At 46.2% G+C, this 23,157-nt stretch overlaps 1 protein-coding gene across 2 annotated transcripts in view; it reads right to left on the bottom strand.

The window, feature by feature from the left end:
* b4galt2 (UDP-Gal:betaGlcNAc beta 1,4- galactosyltransferase, polypeptide 2) overlaps positions 1-23,157 on the bottom strand; it is a 233,290-nt gene that overhangs the window by 12,594 nt on the left and 197,539 nt on the right. For both annotated transcript variants that reach the window (XM_078408438.1, XM_078408439.1), the window contains exon 6: positions 5,303-5,407. In XM_078408438.1, the coding sequence (XP_078264564.1) occupies positions 5,303-5,407 (105 nt within the window). The remainder of the gene's footprint in view (positions 1-5,302; positions 5,408-23,157) is intronic.

Here is a 23,157-nt window from a genome sequence, read left to right as displayed (position 1 = left end):
AACCGGCAATCCTATCATCACGACTTAGGACGTCCACCTACGACAACCTACGACCACACAGGCGGCAACCTACGACAACCCAAGTCAACCCACTTCTACCCGCGACAAGCTACGACAAGCTACGACCGTGTCGGCGACAACTGAAGACAATTCACGTCATTTTGGCCTCCGGTTTTGACGCCGGTACCTGTCGCCGGTTGACGTAGGTAGTCGCCAATGGAATTCAACGAAGTCAGCACCGGCAACAACCTACGTCACCTGGCAACAACCTGGCAACAACCTACGACAGCACCTACGTCAGGAGACGTCAAGCTACGCTCATTGGCGTCAAACCAACAGTCGCCAAAATCTTTTAAACATTTCAAAATCCAACGGCGACCAGAAAAACGCTACAACTCTTTGTAGACGACTCACGACCATACAGGTGACACCATGTGGCAACAGCCTAGTCGCCTGTAGTCGCCTAAAAAATCACCTAAGTGGGACAGGGGTTTAAGGCAGCAACTCTACCGCTGTGACAGTGTGCCGCCTAGTATGTACTTCAGAGCTTATTTGGGTGTTGTAGTATTTAAAAGCCTGATGGTTGTTGGGCAGAAGCCTCTCCTTATGCTACTGTTTGCAGGTCCCTACACCTTCTTCTCGATGGCAGGAGTGAAATGAGAGTGTGGCCAGGGTGGTGTGGGTCTCTGCTGGCTGCCTTTTTGACGCAGCGCGACTCTATCCGATCCCTTCGATGGTGAGGAGGTCCTGATGGACTGGGCAGCGTTCAACACTTTTTGCAGCCTTCTTCTTTCCTGGGTGTTCAAGTTGCCGAACTAGACCAAGATGCAACCAGTCAATATGCCCTCGAATGTGCATCTGTGGAGGTTCAAGAGAGTGTTCGTCGATATATCGAATCTGCGCAGTCTTCCACGGGAGTAGAGACGTTGATGGGCTTTCTTTATGACTGCATCAATGTGCTGGGTCCAGGACGGTCAGGAATGTGATGTTTTTGTCTCCACCACCGTCCCACATGCTTTGAGTACTGCTAATGGATCAGATCAAGAAGGAATGCTTCCCCCAGACTTGGGCTGTCAATTAAACCTGGTGGGGCGGCATGGTGGCGCAGCGGTAGAGTTGCTGCCTTACAGCGCCAGAGACCCAGGTTCGATCCCAACTAGGGGTGCTGCCTATACGGAATTTGTACATTCTCCCTGTGACCGCATGGGTTTTCGCGGTTTCCTCCCACACTCCAAAGATGTGCAGGTTTGTAGGTTTATTGCCTTGGTATAAATGTAAAAAAGTGTCCCTAATGTGTGTAGGATAGTGTTAATGTGGAGGAATCGCTGGTCATTGCGGACTCAGTGGGCTGAAGTGCCTGTTTCCGTGCTGTATCTCTAAACTAAATTAAAAACAAAAACTTCCCAGCTTGCCTAATATTACACGCCATCTGTGATCAACCTCCAAATCTCAAAACGTGTTTCCTCACTCCCCTCTTGACCACCTGCTACCAATGCCCTTTGTCAATTCTCCACACCCTGAACTCTACAGGTCACATGCATCCTTCTCCCTGATCTCACTCTTCCCTTATCAGCCTGCTCCAAAATCCACTGCCCCTACCATCAGTCCCACGATCGATGGTAAGTACAATGACCTTGGCCATGCTCTCATCTCGTTGCTACTATTGGGAAGAAAGTACAGGAGCTCGAGAACCATTGCCTCCAGGTCCAAATTACAGCTTCTGATCAACCACCAGGCTCTTGAAACATCCTGCACAACCTTATCTCAGCCACAACTACAATGGACCTTCAATACATTGCACTATGTACTTCATCTTGCATCGTCACGGTCTGGTAACTGATAATGTATAGTGTTACCGTTTATGTATAGAGCAAACCCCAGCAATAATGGACCCCTGTATAGCGGATTAGTTATACCGGACCAAGACCCCCATTGCATCACCCCCCACCCCCCTCCTCTGCCAGTTACCCACTGAGCTGGTGCCACATAGCATGATTACAGTCGCGGGAGCATAAAGGGGCCACATGTACCGGACACTTCCTGGAGCACCGCATCTGGGGGCTCTTCAGCTCCCCGGCCTGTGAATTCCCGCTTGTGTAATCCCCCCCCCCCCCCCAATGCTGCATTTCTTCCCTCCCAGCCTTGGGTTGAACTTTACCCACCTCACTTGGTTATAGAGGACTATCGGCAATAACAGAAACAGCCTCCCCCCCCCCCACCCCCGATTTTGTGCCTATCTTCGGTGTAAACCAGCAACTGCTGTTCCTTTTACACACTTTTGCATTAATGTTGCGCACGTATTTACACAAAAGATCCTTGCATCAGCATATCTGAATATCTATTGGGCAGGGAATGCTGCAAGGCCCATATAATGCAGGTGCAGTCTACTGGGGCATGCAACAGTGGAGAAATGCCAAGGGAGGACGATGAGAAGCCTTTGAGCTGAAGTATGCACCTGCTGCACGGAGGTTCCCTCGGTAAAACATTAACAAAAACGGGCACAGAAAATGCTGGAGAAATTAAGCAGATGTTTCGAGTTCAGCTCCTTGCTGAGAACTGTCTGCTTTGCATTTCCTTGATGAATGCTGACTGACTTGTTGAACGTCTTTGGCATTTTCTGTCGTGGATTTACAGCATCTGCAATGTTGTTCTTCAATTAACAATGCCTGGCTCACTCACTTAACTGTCGGCAAGCCTGACTGCAAGGCTCAAGATTTTTGTTCCGCCATGTTTGCCTACTTTCTTTTATATATCAAAAAATACTTTATTCCAGTAATAAATATTTACAAAACATTTTCTTTTCAAAAACTCCATCCGACATTCCCGGAGGTTATACATTCAATACAGGTATTCATTGCCAGATTTACACAGAATCACTTCCCTTATTTGGAGGGGCGTCTCCACCACACCCTGCGCCCCATGCCCAGCAGCGGAAGGACCCTAGACTGTGGTCCTCCCCCACAGAGCCTTGGCGTTGGCTGCACCAAGCTTCAGTGCGTCCCTCAGCACGTACTCCTGCAGTCTGCAGTGGGCCAGTCGGCAACATTCCCTGACGGACAGCTCGTTCCGCTGGGAGGTCAACAAAGCTCGGGCAGACCAAAGAGTGTCTTTCACGGAGTTGATGACCTTCCAGCAGCACTCGATGTCAGTCTCTGAATGCGTCCCTGGGAACAGTCCGTAGATCACAGAGTCCAATGGCCATCTGAATTCCCATTACGGTGCACTAATTTTAGAAAACAGCTTCATGCCTCGATTTGCCTTTCCAGATACCCAGAGACCTTTGCCCATACGTGATCTGATTTGATGTTCTGCTCAGTTAACAACATATTTGTTCCATACACTGCTGCATATTTGGGTCTGACAGAGACTAGAAAAGTTCATTACAATCATTAGTAATGCACTGAAGCTCGCCTGTCAATGCAAGAAGACAATGTAAATCACAATCCCCTACTGCACTGACCTAAAAGAGACCACATACATCGATCATTAAATCCTTTGCCGAGAACTCCTAGAGAGGGATATAGAAAAAGACAGTTGCAGCGTGAAGCTGCTGACAGGCGCTCTTTGCATCTTGTACAAAAACAGCCAGATTTTGTGTTCAGTGGTGAGCTTCCCGTGTTCGGCATTGCCCCCACGAGAAAGGATCACACTTGCCCCGGGCCTAGACAAATCCATGCTGAGTGGCGGGACCCTACACACCGCTGATCCAAACGCGGAAGCGGTATGTTCTACTCCAAACTCAATAATCTGTTTTTTTACGGAAAGGTGGTGGAGATCCATCTTTGAGCAGGTAGATCGCAGCCCAAGAGGCCCCGTTACCTTTATAACTGACGGCCAGGTTAGGCAGTCTTTGTAGCTTTGTAAGAAATCTGGGGCCGGAACAAACCCGGACAGTTACAATTTTTATATCCACTTTAGCACTCATCTTTGGGACAGCACAGTGGTGCATCTAGTGGAGCTGCCATCTCATGACTGCTCTGACAGGGTTTCAATGCTGCTTTCTGATGCTATGTGTGTGGAGTTCGCACGTTCTCCCATTAACCATGCGAGTTTCATTCCAGTGCTGCACTTCCTAAAGAGGTTGACAGGTTAATTGGCCATTCTAAATTTTCCCTAGTGCTTGGAGAGGTATAGAACCTGGGTGAACTGATGGAAATGTAATAAAACTTCATCGACTGCATCCGATGTTCCCAATGTGGGCCCCTGTACAAAGGTGAGACAAAGTGTAGACACGGCGACCGTTTTGCTGAACACTTACGCTCGGTCCACTTGCTTACCACTTTAATATCCCTGTCCTGGGCATCCTCCAGTGTAAGAATGAAGCCACACACAAATTGGAGGAAGAGCACCTCATATTTCCCTTGACAGCTTACAACCTAACGGTATGCATGTTGAATTTTAAGTAACTTCTCCAAACACCTTCCTCCCCTCACCTCTTCCTCCATTAAAAGTCCATGAACCAGCGGGAAGATTTTGGCCTCATCTCTACTGGGCTCCCTTATTGCAGAGCATGAGATTCCTCCCCCGACACCCTCCAAAATCTCTGGCCAGCTGTTTACATGTCCCTTCAGTTGCACTTGGTGACTGAAGTTTGTTCCTCGCATGTGTTGACTGCCCCCAACTTGTCCGGTTAGGTGAGTAGGAGGACCCGTGGAGAACAGCTGTTAAAACAGCTCTGATCTCAATGAATGTTGGAGCTTCCATTATGTCCATCTGAACTATCTCCACACTGGTTTAAACCTACGCCCACGGTTTGGTAGTCTACAAAAAATCTCTGCATGGTCTGTTCTAAGTTTTAAAAAATCCTTTAAAATATTTCCAGTAAATTATTAAAGAAGAGTTTAATAATTTACCAAAGGTTTTACGGATGAGGACAATAATGAGACATATTTTTCTACTCTATGCAAATCACAGTCTGAAACTAACACCTCACACCATCATCACTCAGAGGGCTTGATGCCAGCTTAGTTTTTCTGCTTCCCGGTCAATCAGAGCAGTGCTTCTAAAACTCATTCACCCATGAGTCTTTATCTCAAAATTTAATTCACCCTCGACTAAATTTTCTTATGTTTTTTGGTAAATTTCGTCTTATTCTCCCTTGTGTATCATTTTATATATATTAAGTCATTCACCCTTCATGTACCCCTCTAGTTTCATTCACCCTTGGGTGAACCATTCACCAGTTTAAGAAGCACTGAATCAGAGGAACTGATAGTTGGAAATGCTCAACAACTATTAGATCAACAGCTCACTGTTATGGAGTCTTTGGGTAAGTGGGTGTAAATGTCTGTGTCAAACCTACCTCTGGGGGTTGGGTTCATTGTGCTTGTCTCGTTCATGCTTTATCATTCGGTATTTTCCAATCCTGGAGTCTGGTCGGGATACTTTCATACCTTTCAGTGTTATTCTGGAAAACAATGACAGATGTATCAATAACGTCACAGGATAGTTGATGCATCCAGCAATTTTTTTTTAAATGCATATAACAAATACCCACACAAAGAATAATTAATTTGAGAATCATCATATTAGGATGCAGAGAACTTCCTGGTAAATGACTCAGAATCACTTCAATGCGTTGCGGCAGATGACACAAGAAGCATTAACTCATTAGCGCAACAGTCAGATCACAGCAATATCAATGATCAACATGAAGAAGGGTCTCGACCCGAAAAGTCACCCATTCCTTCTCTCCTGAGATGCTGCCCGATCTGCTGAGTTACTCCAGCATTTTGTGAATAAATACCTTCGATTTGTACCAGCATCTGCAGTTATTTTCTTGCAATATCAATGACATCTGTGGTGTTGTGCTGCAGGCCAGAATTTACTGTCCACAATATTTATCTCCACTACAGATTTCTAACTTTACACTGATGTTGAGTTACTGCTCAAATCTGTCCTTGTACAAAATGGCAAGACGCAGCATGATGATCAACCTTGTAACAGAAGGGGCGGGGTGGGGGGGGGGGGGGGGGAGGGGGGGAGGAATAAGTCCATGAAATGATGGAAACACATTTCTCCTTGGTTATCAGACTTCTGAAAGGCTTTTCCATAAGCTAGGATACTGTCTGATTCTCCTGCCTCATTGTGGACACTGGACCTTGTCTCTGGAACTGTTGCGCTATGATGCCGAGAACTATATTCTGCACTCTGCATCTATTGTGGATGGAATATCTTCATTGAATAACAAAATTGGCAGAGTACAATAATAAACCTAAACTTAAGACAGCTGGTAAAGATTAAGCTTTACCAGTTGTTATTGCTGTCGATACGATGAATGTTTCTGAAAGATTAAAAATCCATTGAGCAGTTTTGAAACAATTTTAAAAATCAAATCCCTCAGTTACATCTGTAAACAATCAAATACAAAAATGAATCACCTCAACCTTACCTTTAAATCTCAGTTGTTCCTCGTGGTTGAATTAGCTAACTCTTTCTGCACGAGGTTTGACTAGGTACATGTTTAGTAGATAGATTCTTCAATGCTTCTGCTGGGGAATTATATTAAGTTTACATTCCAGCTCAGATTGGTGGGTAGCAGAGGAATTACTAGGAAACTGAGTCAAAAGGTCTGCTTTGTCATGGTTTGCCTGGGAGCTCCAAACTTCCTGACAGTCCCAGGGTCAACTTGGCACACAACAGGCAAAATTTCCCTGCGTTCCATTCCAATGTATGTTTAAACTGAAAAACATACATAGCAGAACTATTGAAACCAGTTCAGATGTAGGACCATAATCTCTGGATTCAGATGATGGTTATAATTGAATGAACAATGAATCCCTTGAGTTACATTTCAATTCCTCTTAATACTGATTGTCTTCAACACTGAGAGTGAATATGAAGGGAGATTCAGAGAGGGGAGCAATAAAACATCAAAGGCATTGGGGGTGGAACCAAGGCATACTGAAGTTCCTTGAGAGGAAGAGGAGCATGATACGTGAGCAAGAACAGGTACACACAGTGCCCTCCATAATGTTCAGGACAAAGACCCATCATTTATTTATTTGCCTCTGTACTCCACAATTTGAGATTTGTAATAGAAAAAAATCACATGTGGTTAAAGTGCACATTGTCAGATTTTATTATAGGCCATTTTTATACATATTGGTTTCACCATGTAGAAATTACAGCTATGTTTATACATAGTCCCCCCATTTCAGGGCACCATAATGTTTGGGAAACATGGCTTCACAGTTGTTTGTAATTGCTCAGGTGTGTTTAATTGGCTCCTTAATGCAGGTATAAGAGAGCTCTCAGCACCTAGTCTTTCCTCCAGTCTTTCCATCACCTTTGGAAACGTTTATTTGGCAGGACCAAAGTTCTGCCAATGAAAGTCAAAGAAGCCATTGTGAAACTGGGAAACAAGAATAAAACTGTTAGAGACAACAACCAAACCTTAGGCTTACCAAAATCAACTGTTTGGAACATCATTAAGAAGAATGAGAGCACTGGTGAGCTTACTAATCACAAAGGGACTGGCAGGCCAAGGAAGACCTCCACAGCTGATGACAAGAATTCTCTCTATAATAAAGAAAAATCCCCAAAAACCTGTCCGACAGATTAGAAACATTCTTCAAGAGTCAGGTGCGGATTTCTCAATGACCATTGTCCACAGAAGACTTCATGAGGCTACACTGCAAGATGCAAACCACTGGTTAGCCGCAAAAATAGGATGGCCAGGTTACAGCTTGCCAAGAAGTACTTAAAGGAGCAACCACAGTTCTGGAAAAAGGTTTTGTGGACAGATGAGATGAAGATTAACATATCAGAGTGATGGCAAGACCAAAGTATTGAGGAGAGAAGGAACTGCCCAAGATCCAAAGCATACCACCTCATCTGTGAAAGACGGTGGAGGGGTGTTATGGCCTGGGCATGTCTGGGTGCTGGAGGTACTGGCTCACTTATCTTCATTGATGATACAACTGCTGATGGTAGTAGCATAATGAATTCTGAAGTGTATAGACACATCCTATCTGCTCAAGTTCAAACAAATGCCTCAAAACTCATTGGCCAGTTCATTCTACATCAAGACAATGATCCTAAACATACTACTAAAGCAACAAAGGAGTTTTTCAAAGCTAAAAAAATGGTAAATTCTTGAGTGGCCAAGTAAATCGCCCAATCTGAACCTAATTGAGCATGCCTTTTATATGCTGAAGAGAAAACTGAAGGGGACTAGGCCCCAAAACGAGCATAAGCTAAAAATGGCTGCAATACAGGCCTGGCAGAGCATCACCAGAGAAGACACTCAGCTACTAGTGATGCAACAAAATACTAAACACGACTACTTTTATTTATTTGACATTGCTGTGTCCCAAACATTATGGTGCCCTGAAATGGAGAGCCTATGTATACACACTGCTGTAATTTCTACATGGTGAAACCAAAATGTATAAACATGGCCTTTATTAAAATCTGACAATGTGCACTTTAACCACATGTGATTTTTTCTACTATAAATTTCAAATTGTGGAGTACAGAGGCAAATAAATAAATGATGGGTCTTTGTTACAAACATTATGGAGGGCACTGTATCGTAAAGAGAATCTGCATAAGCATACAGCAATTTCCTGTAAGATTAAGCATTTTGTAACATTACATAAAATTTGTCTACCTTGTTTAATGCTTTGAATCAGTTCCAGTAGTATATTCCTCTTCTATATGAAGCCATGCAAAATGCTAGGTCAAAGGACATCCTTGTCACCTAGGGTTGCCAACTGTCCCGTATTAGCCAGGACATCCCGTATATTGGGCTAAATTGGTTTGTCCCGTACGGAACCGCCCTTGTCCCATATTAGGCCCGGGAGCTGCTGTAGGCCCGGACACTGTAGGCCCGGGGGCCACTGTAGGCCCGGGCGCCGCATAACGGAGGTTGCGTCGCAACCTGCCTCCCGGCCTGGGTGGCCACCATTGGTGGAGGGGGAGCACGTAGCCGCTGGGTGGGGTCACATGGAGTGCAGGGTGGAACGTCACCTTTTGTCCCTTATTTGGGAGTCAGAAAGTTAGCAACCCTAATGTCATCTAAGACCCGTGTCCTCATTCTATTAATGTTAATACCATTTACCTTCAACCTCTTGTAAAACTCTTTCTTAGGATACTTTCCTGCTTGCACAAAGTCCAGCTCCATCGTCCTATTAAAGCTCCCTGTAAAAGGTAAACTAATCCATTGCCTCATTCACGACTATATTTTCCTCTAGTTTATTTGCACAGACCTGTTCCTATGAAACTGGGCCACTCCTCATCTGGAACTATCGGAAATATTTCTCGATTGCAAACACTTCAGCTCCCAATACTTCTACAGCTGTCGATCTCTGATGTTAAAACGCTAAGAACTCCTCCGTGACTCTATTTCTGGGCCTCTTTGAACGCACACTCATGCTATTTCTCCTCAAGGTGAGATGTCTTTCCACATTAAAAATAAAAGTTTTTGTTGCACCTGCCTTCAGCATATTAATGACACATTCATGTCACATCTATGAATAGTCCAGATGTGATCTAGTTGTAAATGCAAAGGTTCAGTCTCATCTGATGGGAGTTGAATTCTCTTGACAGAGGCCATCTGTTTTGCTTTTCTGACTGCTGTCACATCCATTGACTATGTTGACTGAATCAATACAATGACACACCACTTTCATAATGAAAGCAAAGAGCAAGCCTCAATTGCTGAACATATTCAGGGTGTTTTCCTGAGAAATAAATACAGATAAAGATGCTCGGCTTATGTTAAATGACATATCCCCTATTGCATATTTAGGCAGAAATATCATATTGTGGCTTTTACCCCTTTAAAGTAGTCAGTGTTTACAGTATTTTCATTAAAAAGTGAAAACATGTAAACATGCAATGTGTAAATATACTCCATGAAATAACTCCTGTTCATTGAATTCATTGCAGATGTGTGACGGGCTCTGTGCAAACTGGGCAAAATATCGAGCTGGATCATAGAGAGTGTTAGATTTAGCACTTAGGGTTAAGGGAATCAAGGGATATGGGGAAAAAGCCAGAACGGGGTACTGATTTTGGATGATCAGCCATGATCATATTGAATGGCAGTGCTAGCTCGAAGGGCCAAATGGCCTACTCCTGCACCTATTTTCTATGTTTCTATGGGAGCTGGAAGTTAAATGCCAGCACACCTGTACTTCCTCTCCACACAGACTTTAGGGGAAGAGCATAAAAGTGCAAAGCTGAGGATCAGGATACACAGTACTCAACTCTCTGCTTTATGCCGAGAGTGGTTTAAGTAATGGTGAAAACCAATGCTCAACTCTCTGCTTTATGCCGAGAGTGGTTTAAGTATTGGTGCCAACCCATTCGCTGGAGTGAAAAGCTTGTGCAAGCAAGTGGTTTGCACTTTTTGATTATTTTCATTAAGAACTTTAATGTTAAATAGTTTCCACCACTTGGAAGTCTGAGTAAATGTATTTTGGGCATTTAAATGAAATTATATACATTTGTTTTAACGGTTTTTAAATGTCTCCAACGAGCAGAGACATTAAGGAGTCATAGAATCATAGAGTGATACAGTGTGGAAACAGGCCCTTCGGCCCAACTTGCCCGCTCCGGCCAACATGTCCCAGCTTCACTAGTCCCACCTGCCTGTGCTTGGCCCTCCAAAACTGTCCTATCCATGTACCTGTCTAACTGTTTCTTAAACATTGGGATAGTGTTTGAAGGACTTTGGCAATCAAGCTGTTAAAAGGTCAACCGAGCGATCCAAGAGCCTCAGGAAGAGCTGGCCATCTTCCAAGGACAATTCCCCCTTGTAGAACACCTATGACAACCGGGCCTCGAGGTTGAGAGCTGCCCCAGGGCTAGGAAAGTGGAGCCTCAAGAAAGAGTAGGCGGTGGAGGATGTGCCATCCACACATGGTACGCTGCATCATGTGTACCATGATGCCAAGTGCCTGATCACACATCTGGCAAAACAAGTCCACATGCAAGAGTCTCCTTGCCACTTATTTTGCTCCTAAGCCTGCACAGGTCAGGAGTACTCCAGATGGGGTGTATTCTCATCTCACCAAAGTTGAAAGTAAATCGATGAATGCAGAGGGCAGCATCTTCTTGAGAAATGGATCAGTGGCTGACTTGCTGCCCATGCAGTGTCTTTCACTCACTGTAAGTATACCAAGTATGTGTATGACATCTAATCCCATCCAGCATGAAATATCAGGAGGGGAAGTGGTGGTTGTGGTTACGGAGATAGATGGTGCTTGTGGTTATTGTGGTTATGGAGGGAGGTAGGCAGTGCGTGCAAAACCATTTATTTTTTGTAAAGTCTTTTTTTGTGTGTTGCCTTTGCCAGCATGACCAGCATTTACTGCCCATCCCTCATGCCCTTCAAGAAGGTTAGGGGGAGTTGCTGCCTTGAACTGCCTCTGTCCTTCTTGAGAAGGTATTTCCAAGATTGCTGCTGGCTTTAGGTTTCAGGGAATGAAGAAAGGGCAATGATTTTCCAAGTCAGGATGGTATGCGACTTGGAGCTAACCTGTAAATGTTCCCTAGCATTGGCTAGCTTCATCCACTTTGGAGACAGCGGCTATGACTTTTGGAGGTGCTGACAGAGCAGACAAGGAATATCTGCAGTGCATTTTGTAGAAGCTTCACACTGCAGCCGCAATGCACTGGTGGTGGATAGAATACATGTTGAGAGTGCTAAAGGATGCTTGGATAGAGTGGATGTGGAGAGGATGTTTCCACCAGTGGGAGAGTCTAGGACTAGAGGTCATAGCCTCAGATTTAAAGGACATCCTTTTAGGAAGGAGATGAGGAGGAATTTCTTTAGTCAGAGGGTGGTGAATCTGTGGAATTCTTTGCCATAGAAGGCTGCGGAGGCAAAGTCAGTGGATATATTTAAGCCAGAGATAGATCGATTTTTGATTAGTACGAGTGTCAGAGGTTATGGGGAGAAGGCAGGAGAATGGGGTTAGGAGGGAGAGATTAGATCAGCCATGATTGAATGGCGGAGTAGACTTAATGGGCCAAATGGCCTCATTCTGCTCCTATCACTTATCATCTTAAAGGAGTGTTAATCAAGCAAACTGTTTTGTCCTTGATAATGTAGAGCATCTTGAGAGTTGTTGGAGAAGCACACATGCAAACAAGTGAAGAATACTGCATCCGGATATTGAAAAAGTTCTGGGATGTCAGGAGCTGTGAGACCTGTCATAGGATACCCAACAATGGCGTTGAATGCCCAGGGTGGCTGGTAAGATGCTGCCCTGTCAGATCTGGTTATTACTTGTCATTTGTATAACATTCATCCTTTTTGCTGCTTCACAGCCCAACTCTGAATATTGCCCAGTTCTACCTGCATGCAGATTGCTTTATATTCTGTAAAAGCTCCCAGGCTTCTTGCTTTACTGTCCTTTGGTGAGCAACGTTGCAAAGAATCAGTACTCACAGGGAAATAAAAAATCACCTTATCTGCCTTAAAATGGAAAATCCCATTAAAAAGTGACCAGTTTCTGATTCCCCTGCAAGAGGAAACATGCTCTCTAAATCCACTATCCACTGAGAGATCAGCCATGATTGATGGTGGAGTAGATTTGATGGGCCAATTGGCCTAATTCTGCTCCTATTACGCGAGCATATCGTCAAGACCTCTCAGGATCTAATATGTTCCAATCAAGTCCTTTCTCACACTTCTAAACTCCAGCATATCCTAAGCCCAGCTGTCCAGCCTTTTCTCATAAAACAAGCTGACAATGTCAAGGATCAGCCTAGTAAACATTCACTGAGCTACTTCAAATGCATTAACATACTTCCATAAACAAGGAGACCAATATCGTACACAGTGCTCCAGATGTGGTCCCATCAATGCCTTATACCACTGAAGCACAGCCTCTCTATCTTCATTGGGCGGCACGGTAGTGCAGCGGTAGAGTTGCTGCTTTACAGCGAATGCAGCGCCAGAGACTCAGGTTCGATCCTGACTACGGGTGCTGCACTGTAAGGAGTTTGTACGTTCTCCCCGTGACTTGCGTGGGTTTTCTCCGAGATCTTCGGTTTCCTACCACACTCCAAAGACGTACAGGTATGTAGGTTAATTGGCTGGGTAAATGTTAAAAAAATTGTCCCTAGTGGGTGTAGGATAGTGTTAATGTACGGGGATCGCTGGGCGGCACGGACTTGGTGGGCCGAAAAGACCTGTTTCCGGCTGTATATATATGATATGATATGATTTCCCTTCGCTATTAGCGATAGCATTGTTAATTTGCCTAATTACTTGCAGCGCAGGGACATGCAGACCCCTCCGCGCCACAGAGCTCTGCACTTTTTCATCATATTGATCGCGTACTTTTATTTCTTGTCAAAATGGACAATTTTACACTTTCTCCTATTTTTCAGTCTGGGGAAGGAGTGAAGAGGGAGGTGGCATCCACCATTTGGCACCACCATCCCAAAGAATCAAAGCAAAAAACATCTGCAAATGCCTTTTAATAAGGTGTTGGGCCAAAAACATCACCCGGCCCAACACTTCTACCCTTTAGCCCTGCTCGTGTATTCTAGGATCTAAAAGCAACTCTAAACATACAGTGCCCTCCATAATGTTTGGGACAAAAACCCATTATTTATTTATTTGCCTCTGTACTCCACAATTTGTGATTTGTAATAGAAAAATATCACATGTGGTTAAAGTGCACATTGTCAGATTTTATTAAAGGGTGTTTTTGTACATTTTGGTTTCACTATGTAGAAATTACAGCTGTGTTAACACATACTCCCCCCCATTTCAGGGTAACACAATGGTTGGGACACATGGCTTCACAGGCGTTTGTAATTGCTCAGGTATGTTTAATTGCCTCCTTAATGCAGGTATGAGAGCTCACAGCACCTAGTCTTTCCTCCAGTCTTTCCATCACCTTTGGAAACTTTTATTGCTGTTTATCAACATGAGGACCAAAGTTGTGCCAATGAAAGTCAAAGAAGCCGTTGTGAAACTGAGAAACAAGAATAAAACTGAGAGACATCAGCCAAACCTTAGGCTTACCAAAATCAGCTGTTTGGAACATCATTAAGAAGAACGAGAGCTTACTAATCGCAAAGGGACTGGCAGGCCAAGGAAGACCTCTATAGCTGATGACAGAAGCTATAATAAAGAAAAATCCCCAAACACCTCTCCCACAGATCAGAAAGACTCTTCAGGAGTCAGGTGTGCATTTGTCAATGACCACTGTCCACAGAAGACTTCATGAACAGAAATACAGAGGCTACACTGCAAGATGCAAACCACTGGTGAGCCACAAAAATAGGATAGCCAGGTTACAATTTGCCAAGATTCACTTAAAAGAGCAACCACAGTTCTGGAAAAAGGTCTTGTGGACAGATTAACTTATATCAGAGTGATGGCAAGACCAAAGTATGGAGGAGAGAAGGAACTGCCCAAGATCCAAAGCATACCACCTCATCTGTGAAACACGGTGGTGGGGTGTTATGGCCTGGGCATGTATAGCTGCTGAAGGTACTCTCTCACTTATCTTCATTTATGATACAACTGCTGATGGTAATAGCATAATGAATTCTGAAGTGTATAGACACATCCTATCTGTTCAAGTTCAAACAAATGCCTCAAAACTCATTGGCCGGCAGTTCATTCTACAGCAAGACAATGATCCCAAACATATGGCTAAAGCAACAAAGAAGTTTTTCAAAGCTAAAAAATGGTCAATTCTTGAGTGGCCAAGTCAATCACCCAATCTGAACCCAATTGAGCATGCCTTTTAAATGCTGAAGAGAAAACTGAAGGGGACCAGATCCCAAAACAAGGATAAGTTAAATATGGCTGCAATACAGGCCTGGCAGAGCATCACCAGAGAAGACACCCAGCAAATGGTGATGTCCATGAATAACAGACTGGAAATGCAACAAATACTAAATATAACTACTTTCATTTACCTGACATTGTTGTGCCCCAAACATTATGGTGCCCTGAAATGGGAGGATTATGTATAAACACTGTTGTAATTTCTACATGGTGAAACCAAAATGTATAAAAATACCCTTTATTAAAATCTGACAATGTGCACTTTAACCACTTGTGATTTTTTCTATTACAAATCTCAAATTGTGCAGTGTAGAGGCAAATAAATAAATACATGGGTCTTTGTCCCAAACATGGAGGACACTGTACAGCCAGCTTTTTTTACATTAACTGAATTGTAAATCATATTCACACAATTGTTTTTTACATCGACCGAATTGTAAATCGTATGTCACACACAATTAGCTGGACACAAACACTGCAAAGTTACAACACACCACACTCAGCTGACAACTCACTCGCAAAGGATATGGGACTTAGAATTCTTGAACATCAGATTTTCATCCATGGATTAACAATGTAGTCATCCATGATGCCAAGGCAGCCAAATACTCAAATATTAATCTGAGACACTGATGCTGTTTTTAAACTCATACAATAAGGACCAGAACTCATTTTGAGAGAAATTCAACACAGTGCAATTTTCCCAAAATTATGTCTGTGAATGAACTGCAGATGCTGGTTTACACTGAAGATAGACACAAATTGCTGGAGTAACTCAGCGGGACTGGCAGCATCTCTGGAGAGAAGGAATAGCTGATGTTTCAGGTCGAGACCCTTCTACCAGAAAACTCCTAGCATTATCTGCATACTTTCCTATTCCATTTTGACACTCAACAGTGCCTGGTCTCTTCGTCTCTGACCTTTGTCCAATCATCTACGTGTCAAAACCTGTCTTACCTGTATCCATCTCTCATCTGTCAGGATAGACACAAAGTACAGGAGTAAGTCAGCAGGTCAAGCAGCATCTCTGGAGAAAAAGGATGGGTGACGTTTCTGGTCGGAACCCTTCTACAGACTGAAGAAGGGTTGAAGAAGAAGACCCGCTGAGTTACTCTAGCACCTTGTGTCTATCTTTGGTATATGCCAGCATCTGCAGTTCCTTCCTACACATCTCATTTATCAGGCTTTGTTCTGCCCCTCACCTCTCTTCCAGCTTTCTCCCCTCCCCCCCCCCCCCCCGTCTCCCCTCTACTACAATCAGCCTGAAGAAAGATCCAGACCCGAAACGTCATCTACCCATGTTCTCCAGAGATGCTGCCTGACCCACTGATTTACTCCAGTTTTTTTAATGGCTTTTTTTTGTTGCAAACCAGCATTCGCAGTCCGTGTGTCTCCGTGTGCACTTTTATATTGAATTGTGAACAACGCTGTAGCAGTTTGAAAGGTACTTGTTTACTTCCAGCAATCTGCATCATAATGACATTTGGTTTACTTTGAATCATCCAAGAAGAAAATGGAATCAGTGTCAGGAACAATTGCTTTGTTCAGGTTCAAATACTGTATGCTCAGCTCTCAAGGGCAGATGGGAAAAGCATGCGAAGCAAAATGAAACAAAATGTTGGAATCTATCATCTGCGGCATAACATATGATTTCCCCTGTTCACTGGAATGGCGAAGGTTCAATGATCTCTGTCAGTAATACCAAGATCACTCAACAGCACCTTTGAATCTGGTGATCTGGGAACAAAATCAGATCCCAGGTTGATTTTGATCAGTCAAACTTCCCTGCACTAAATGATCACAAAGCAATTAAAGACTCTGGTTCGGGAGCAGTGGATATGTTTTTGATGTTTAGATTGTTGTACTACACGGACTATTGTTTTCAGCTCATGAATACAAAAACAATACAAAAAAAATAAAAATCTGCTATCTTAAAGGAGATGTGCAAGGCAAGTTTTATGTTTGGACACGCAGAATGGTGGGTACCAGGAACATGCTGCCAAGGGAGGTGGTAGAAGCAGAAGCCATTGCAACATTCGAGAAGCATTTAGAGAGGCACATGAATCGACAGGGAATAGAAAGACACCAACCATGTACAGGCAGATAGGATTAGTTAGATTTGTCTCATGGTTTGGTCAGACATGCAAGGCCAAGGTACCATTTACAGTGCTGTACTATTCTATGTTTAAGATGCTTAGGAAGAGCAGAAAATATCTCCTTTTCAGCATGACCAAGTGCTACCTGCCAACTAACAGCTTCCACCAATGAATGCACTGACATATGGGTGACATACCTACATGGAGGTATCACAAACATGGCTGTGAAGGTGAAACAAATTCTTCAGGTATTAGTTTTGCTTTCATATTATCTTGGTGGGCAAAATGGTTAAAAATATAACTTTGTTGTAGTTTGCTTCAAAAATAAACTCATCAGGTCAAGCAACATCTGTGGAGCCAACAGAGTGAGTGGTCAACGGTTGGGTCGAGACCCTGTACCAGGACTGGGAGTGTGGAGGGAAGATCTCCAATATATACAAGTGAGAGGGAGGGGTGAGGCAGAGGCTGGAAGGTGATAGTTGGAAAGAGGTGGGGAGGGGGACAAGGCTTGGGCAGATGGAACCAGGTAAGGGAGGGTAGAAACCGAGGCTGAGGAGTGATAGGTGGAACCGTTGAGTGAGGGATGGTGCACAGATGGAACCCAGGAGGGGGAGGGACAGGAGGAGGGACTGAGGTGGAGTGGTATATTGATGATGGACATTTGGAGAGGGAGGAGGTAACAAATCTACATCTACATATTTCCAACGCTCAACACTGTTTCATCACTCCCCCCCCCCCCCCCTGTCCCTTAATCCATCTGCTCTTGATCACACCTTATCTGTTTCCACCAGTCAATTATCACCCTCGTCCTCTCAGGATGGGGAATGGGGTGGGGAATTAAAGTGACAGACAGCAGGAAGCTCAGGGTCAAGTTGTCTCAGGGAGACAAGAGTTGTTCCAATGAACCAGGATTATTACAGTGCAGTAAGAGGCTGCTGAGTAATGGGTCGCAGTTGGGATTTGGCTATTTGTTTAGCAGCACCAGGGCCAAACATAATGTGTTTGGACACCTCATGTCTTGCCCTGGGATAGCTGGCTGCCTCACCTGGTTCCACGCACAGTTTTCCATCAGAGCCAAAAATGTTGACCTGTTTCCTTTCCCATGATATTGCATGACCTGCTGAATATTCACAATATTTTCTGGTTTTATTTTAAATAAAAAGCTCCACTTACTTAGCTGCATTTCTCCCATGCATTTTAATGTAAACACTGTTGTGGTGCAGGTTCAGTGGCTGATTTCCAAGCCTGAGACAGTGTTAATCTCCAGGGGATGGTGCTGAGCTGGTGGACTGCACGTGAAATCCAGCAGAACACCCATGTCCCTGGACCAGGGTTCATAAGCTCATAAGAAATAGGAGTAGAATTAGGCCATTCGGCCCATCGTCTACTCCGCCATTTAATCATGGCTGATCTATCTCCCCCTCCTAACCCCATTCTCCTGCCTTCTCCCCATAACCTCCGACACCCGTACTAATCAAGAATCTATCTATCTTTGCCTTAAAAATATCCACTGACTTGGCCTCTCCAGCCTTCTGTGGCTCCTTCTGCTGCATTGGTATAAAGCTCTAACTCGGCACAGTAGTCAAGTGGGAGGTGGAGGCCAGCTCACAATGCGCTGACGTTGAGCTCATTCAAGATGCACAATGTGAATCAATTTCTAAGGATCTTCACTATAGTTTTGGCAAAGTAGTGCATAAATGTGAGGAAAGGAAAGAATGTAAGAAGCCTCCTCCTAACAGCGATGTCAAAAATAACAGGACATGGGTGTGCAGTAAGGGGAAGTGGGGGCGGGGGGGGGAGGGAGAGAGGATTGTTGTGAGAAAGACATTTTTCATCCACAGTCATTGGAATCATGATTTCACTGCCCGAGTGACTGGTGGAATTGGGTACTCTCTCAACATTCAAGATTCCAGCCACGCACTTGAAATGCCAAGGTATAGAAGGCAAGGCAATGTACTGATTACTGGGATTGTTGCACATGGGTAATCAGCTGAGTCCTGATATGCCAAGGATCATGAGCACGACGCCCATCTCTATTGGGTCACATCTAGTATTGCATTAGATAGTCAGCAAAGACACGGTGTGTTGAAAGGCCTGTTTCTGTGCTGCATGACTTTACAAAATTCTAATCTTGGAGGAACCTGCACTGAAGTAACAATTCCCTGGGATGTTTGTGGCTGTAATAATGCTGATTACTGTATGTTTGTCAGCAGTGTGGCAACACAGCAGAGGGAATTCATTCTCCAGCAAAATCTGCAGAGTTAGATTCGTGACTCAAAAGGTAATTTTGTTCTATATGCATTTCCTCCTCATAGAGCAGAGGACGTTAGTGAATTCATTGAGGTAATGGTATGCAATACTCATGTGACCCATCAGAGGTGGGAGTCTTGCTTGAGATGCAGCTGCATAGCTATGAGGTAGGATATTATGCTAAGCATTCACTTCTCCACCGGGATGCTGAAAGTCAGTCAGAGCCACTTCCAGGTTGTGCTTGTAAACATCTTAGCAGATGGTTCATGATGGCAGAGGTAGGTAGACACCCGAGGCTGAGCTATCGCACCCAGACATGGTCGAAACAGGCTGAGTGAGGTTCACTTCGATGAGTCCCAGGCTCAACCCGAGCAGATGGGCAAGAGAAAACATCAAAAAGTAGCTTGGTTTAAAAAAAATCACTTGAGTGAAAGTAAACACCAAAGGAAAAGAAAACAGGTAAAACAAAGTCAATAAAAGAAGAATTAAGTGTGCGAAAAGGCAAAAGAAGCAAATCTATGGCAATGCTTGAAAGGAAATTAAGATGTTTGGATGAATAGGAAAAATTCAAAGGGCAAAGGATAAAATAAGGGAGTGAAATTCCCTTTTAAAAAAATCTCTTTTAAAGAGCAGACACAGCTACAATGAACCAAATTACCTCCCACTGTTCAGTTCTATGAAGATAAGGCTAGCAGAGTAGAAGTAAAGACTTAAAAATATTATATGACATCTATTATTATCTATCTATATACTACTAAAACTCTGCGGTCCAACATTCCGTATGTATGTGTGTATATACGGAAGATTCCGAAGATTTCTGTCCATAACTTACAAACCCTGCTCCTCCCAGACGGTACACCAAAGCGCTACGATTTTTGTACCGCCATATTCACCATTAACCTGGGCAACTATTGTAAGTACTTTCGTTCAAATTGAAGCTACCTTTTTAAAGCTAGAGAGATATTAAAGTTTAAATTTTCATTTCTAACACTTTTCTTGAAGGGGCCAAACCCTACTCCTCCCAGACGGTACACCAAAGCGCTACGATTTTTGTACCGCCGTATTCACCATTAACATGGGCAACTATTGTAAGTACTTTCGTTCAAATTGAAGCTACCTTTTTAAAGCTAGAGAGATATTAAAGTTTAAATTTTTCATTTCTAACCCTTTTCTTGAAGGGGCTTCAGCGCGTGATGTCACAATGGCACCCGTGCACCAATGAGAGATCAGCTCGCGATGGACAAGCGGCTGCTATTGGGTGTTTACTACTTTAAATTTACATAATTTTTTTTCTGACCTTTTTTTTCAAGGTCTTCAGCTTGTGACGTCACAATGCTTGTGTGAGATGGTTGCAACATTGTTGCGAAAAGCAACTGCCAGTTTTTTAAAGTTGTGCGAGTCACTTAACATACACAGATCAGCATGGGGCCCCTATTCCCTCCCTCCCCCCCCCTTCCCCCCTCAACCCCTTCCTCCCCACTCCTTCCCACCTCCACCCCCCCTCCCTCCCCCCTTCCCCCCTCCCCTCCCCCCTCCCTCCCCCTCCACACCTCCCTCCCTCCCCCTTCCCTCCCTCCCCTCCTCCCGGTTACAATGGAAACCCTACGAGGACGGGCCCAACGGGGAAAGAGGGGTACTGGGAAAAGGGGAGGTCCCCCTCCCTCCCCTTCCCCCTCCCCTCCCCCCCCTACCCCTCTCCCTCCCCCCTCCCCCCTCCCTCCCCCTCTCCCTCCCCCCTCCCCCCCCTTCCCCCCTCCCCTCCCCCCTCCCTCCCCCCTCCCCCCCTTCCCCCCTCCCCTCCCCCCTCCCTCCCCCTCCCCTCCCTCCACACCTCCCTCCTCCCTCCCTCCCCCTTCCCTCCCTCCCCTCCTCCCGGTTACAATGGAAACCCTACGAGGACGGGCACAACGGGGAAAGAGGGGTACTGGGAAAAGGGGAGGTCCCCCTCACTCCCCCCTTCCCCATCCCATCCCCCCTCCCTCCCCTCTCCCGCCCCCTTCCCCCCCTCCCCTTCCCCCCTCCCTCCCCTCCTCCCTCCACACCTCCCTCCTCCCTCCCTCCCCTTCCCTCCCTCCCATCCTCCCAATGCTTGTGTGAGATGGTTGCAACATTGTTTCGAAAAGCAGCTGACAGAAGCACTAAGTAGCCGCGAATGTTTCAAAACCAGCACTTAACCGCGAATGTTTTTTAAAAAAGCACTTAACCGCGAATGTTTCAAAACAAGCAATTAAAAAGCACTTATTTTTTTTAAAGTATTTTTTTTTATTCCAAGAGAATGGGGGGGGTCTGAGAATAGGGACTGGGGAGGGGGACAACAGGGGTCGTTGCGGTGGGGGCTTGGTGGTGGGGGAAAGAGGGGTACTGGGAAAAGGGGAGGTCCCACTTCCCCCCTCAACCTCTTCCTCCCCCCTCCTTCCCACCTCCATCCCCACTCTCTCCCCCCTCAATCCCAACCTCCATCACCACTCAGCCCCTAACTCACCCGTCCCTCCTTCCCTCCATCCGACCCTCCCCCACTCCCTCCCTCCCTCCCCCCCTCCCTCCACCCTTCCACCCCTCTCCCCCTCCCCCCTCCTTCCACCCTCCCTCCCCCCCCTCCCGGTTACAATGGAAACCCTACGGGGACGGGCCCAACGGGGAAAGAGGGGTACTGGGAAAAGGGGAGGTCCCCCTCCCTCCCCCCTCCCTCCCCCCTTCCCCCTCCCCTCCCCCCTCTCCCTCCCCCTCCCTCCCCCTACCCCCCTCCCTCCCCTCCCCCCTCCCTCCCCTCCACTCCTCCCTCCACACCTCCCTCCTCCCTCCCTCCCCCTTCCCACCCTCCCCTCCTCCCGGTTACAATGGAAACCCTACGAGTTCGGGCCCAACGGGGAAAGAGGGGTACTGGGAAAAGGGGAGGTTCCCCTCCCTCCCCTTCCCCCCTCCCCTCCCCCCTCCCCCTCCCCCCTAACCCTCTCCCTCCCCCTCCTCCCCTCCCCCCCTCCCCTCCTCCCTCCACACCTCCCTCCTCCCTCCCTCCCCTCCTCCCGGTTACAATGGAAACCCTACGAGGACGGGCCCAACGGGGAAAGAGGGGTACTGGGAAAAGGGGAGGTCCCCCTCCCTCCCCCCTTCCCCCATCCCATCCCCCCTCCCTCCCCTCTCCCTCCCCCCCGTTCCCCCTCCCCTTCCCCCCTCCCTCCACACCTCTCTCCTCCCTCCCTCCCCTTCCCTCCCTCCCATCCTCCCAATGCTTGTTTGAGATGGGTGCTACATTGTTTCGAAAAGCACCACTAACAGATCGCAGTGAGAAGCACTATGCGACCGCGAATGTTTCAAAACAAGCACTTAAAAAGCACTTATCTTTTTTTAAAGTATTTTTTTTAATTGCAAGTCACTTAACATACACAGATCAGCATTGGGCCCCTATGCTCGTGGGCCACCGGGGCAAGTGTTTCGAAAAAAGCACTGAGAGTGTGTCTGGGGGAGAGAGAGAATGGGGGGGGGGGTCTGAGAATGGGGACTGGGGAGGGGGACAACAGGGGTCGTTGCGGAGGGGGCTTGGTGGTGGGGGAAAGAGGGGTACTGGGAAAAGGGGAGGTTCCACTTCCCCCCTCAACCCCTTCCTCCCCCCTCCTTCCCACCTCCATCCCCACTCGCTCCCCCCCTCCCTCCCCCCTCAATCCCAACCTCCATCACCACTCAGCCCCTAACTCCCCCCCTCCCTCCTTCCCTCCATCCCACCCTCCCGCACTCCCTCCCCCCTCCCTCCACCCTTCCATCCCTCTCCCCCTCCCCCCTCCTTCCACCCTCCCTCCCCCCTCCCGGTTACAATGGAAACCCTACGGGGACGGGCCCAACGGGGAAAGAGGGGTACTGGGAAAAGGGGAGATCCCCCTCCCTCCCCTCCCCCCTCCCCCCTTCCCCCTCCCCTTCCCCCCTCCCCTCCCCCCCTCCCTCCCCCTCCCCTCCTCCCTCCACACCTCCCTCCTCCCTCCCTCCCCCCCTCCCGGTTACAATGGAAACCCTATGAGGACGGGCTCAACGGGGAAAGAGGGGTACTGGGAA

The sequence above is a fragment of the Rhinoraja longicauda genome, chromosome 11, assembly GCF_053455715.1.
Source record: "Rhinoraja longicauda isolate Sanriku21f chromosome 11, sRhiLon1.1, whole genome shotgun sequence".
In the NCBI taxonomy this organism is placed as follows: domain Eukaryota; kingdom Metazoa; phylum Chordata; class Chondrichthyes; order Rajiformes; family Arhynchobatidae; genus Rhinoraja; species Rhinoraja longicauda.
This window is presented reverse-complemented; position numbering and strand designations above follow the sequence as displayed.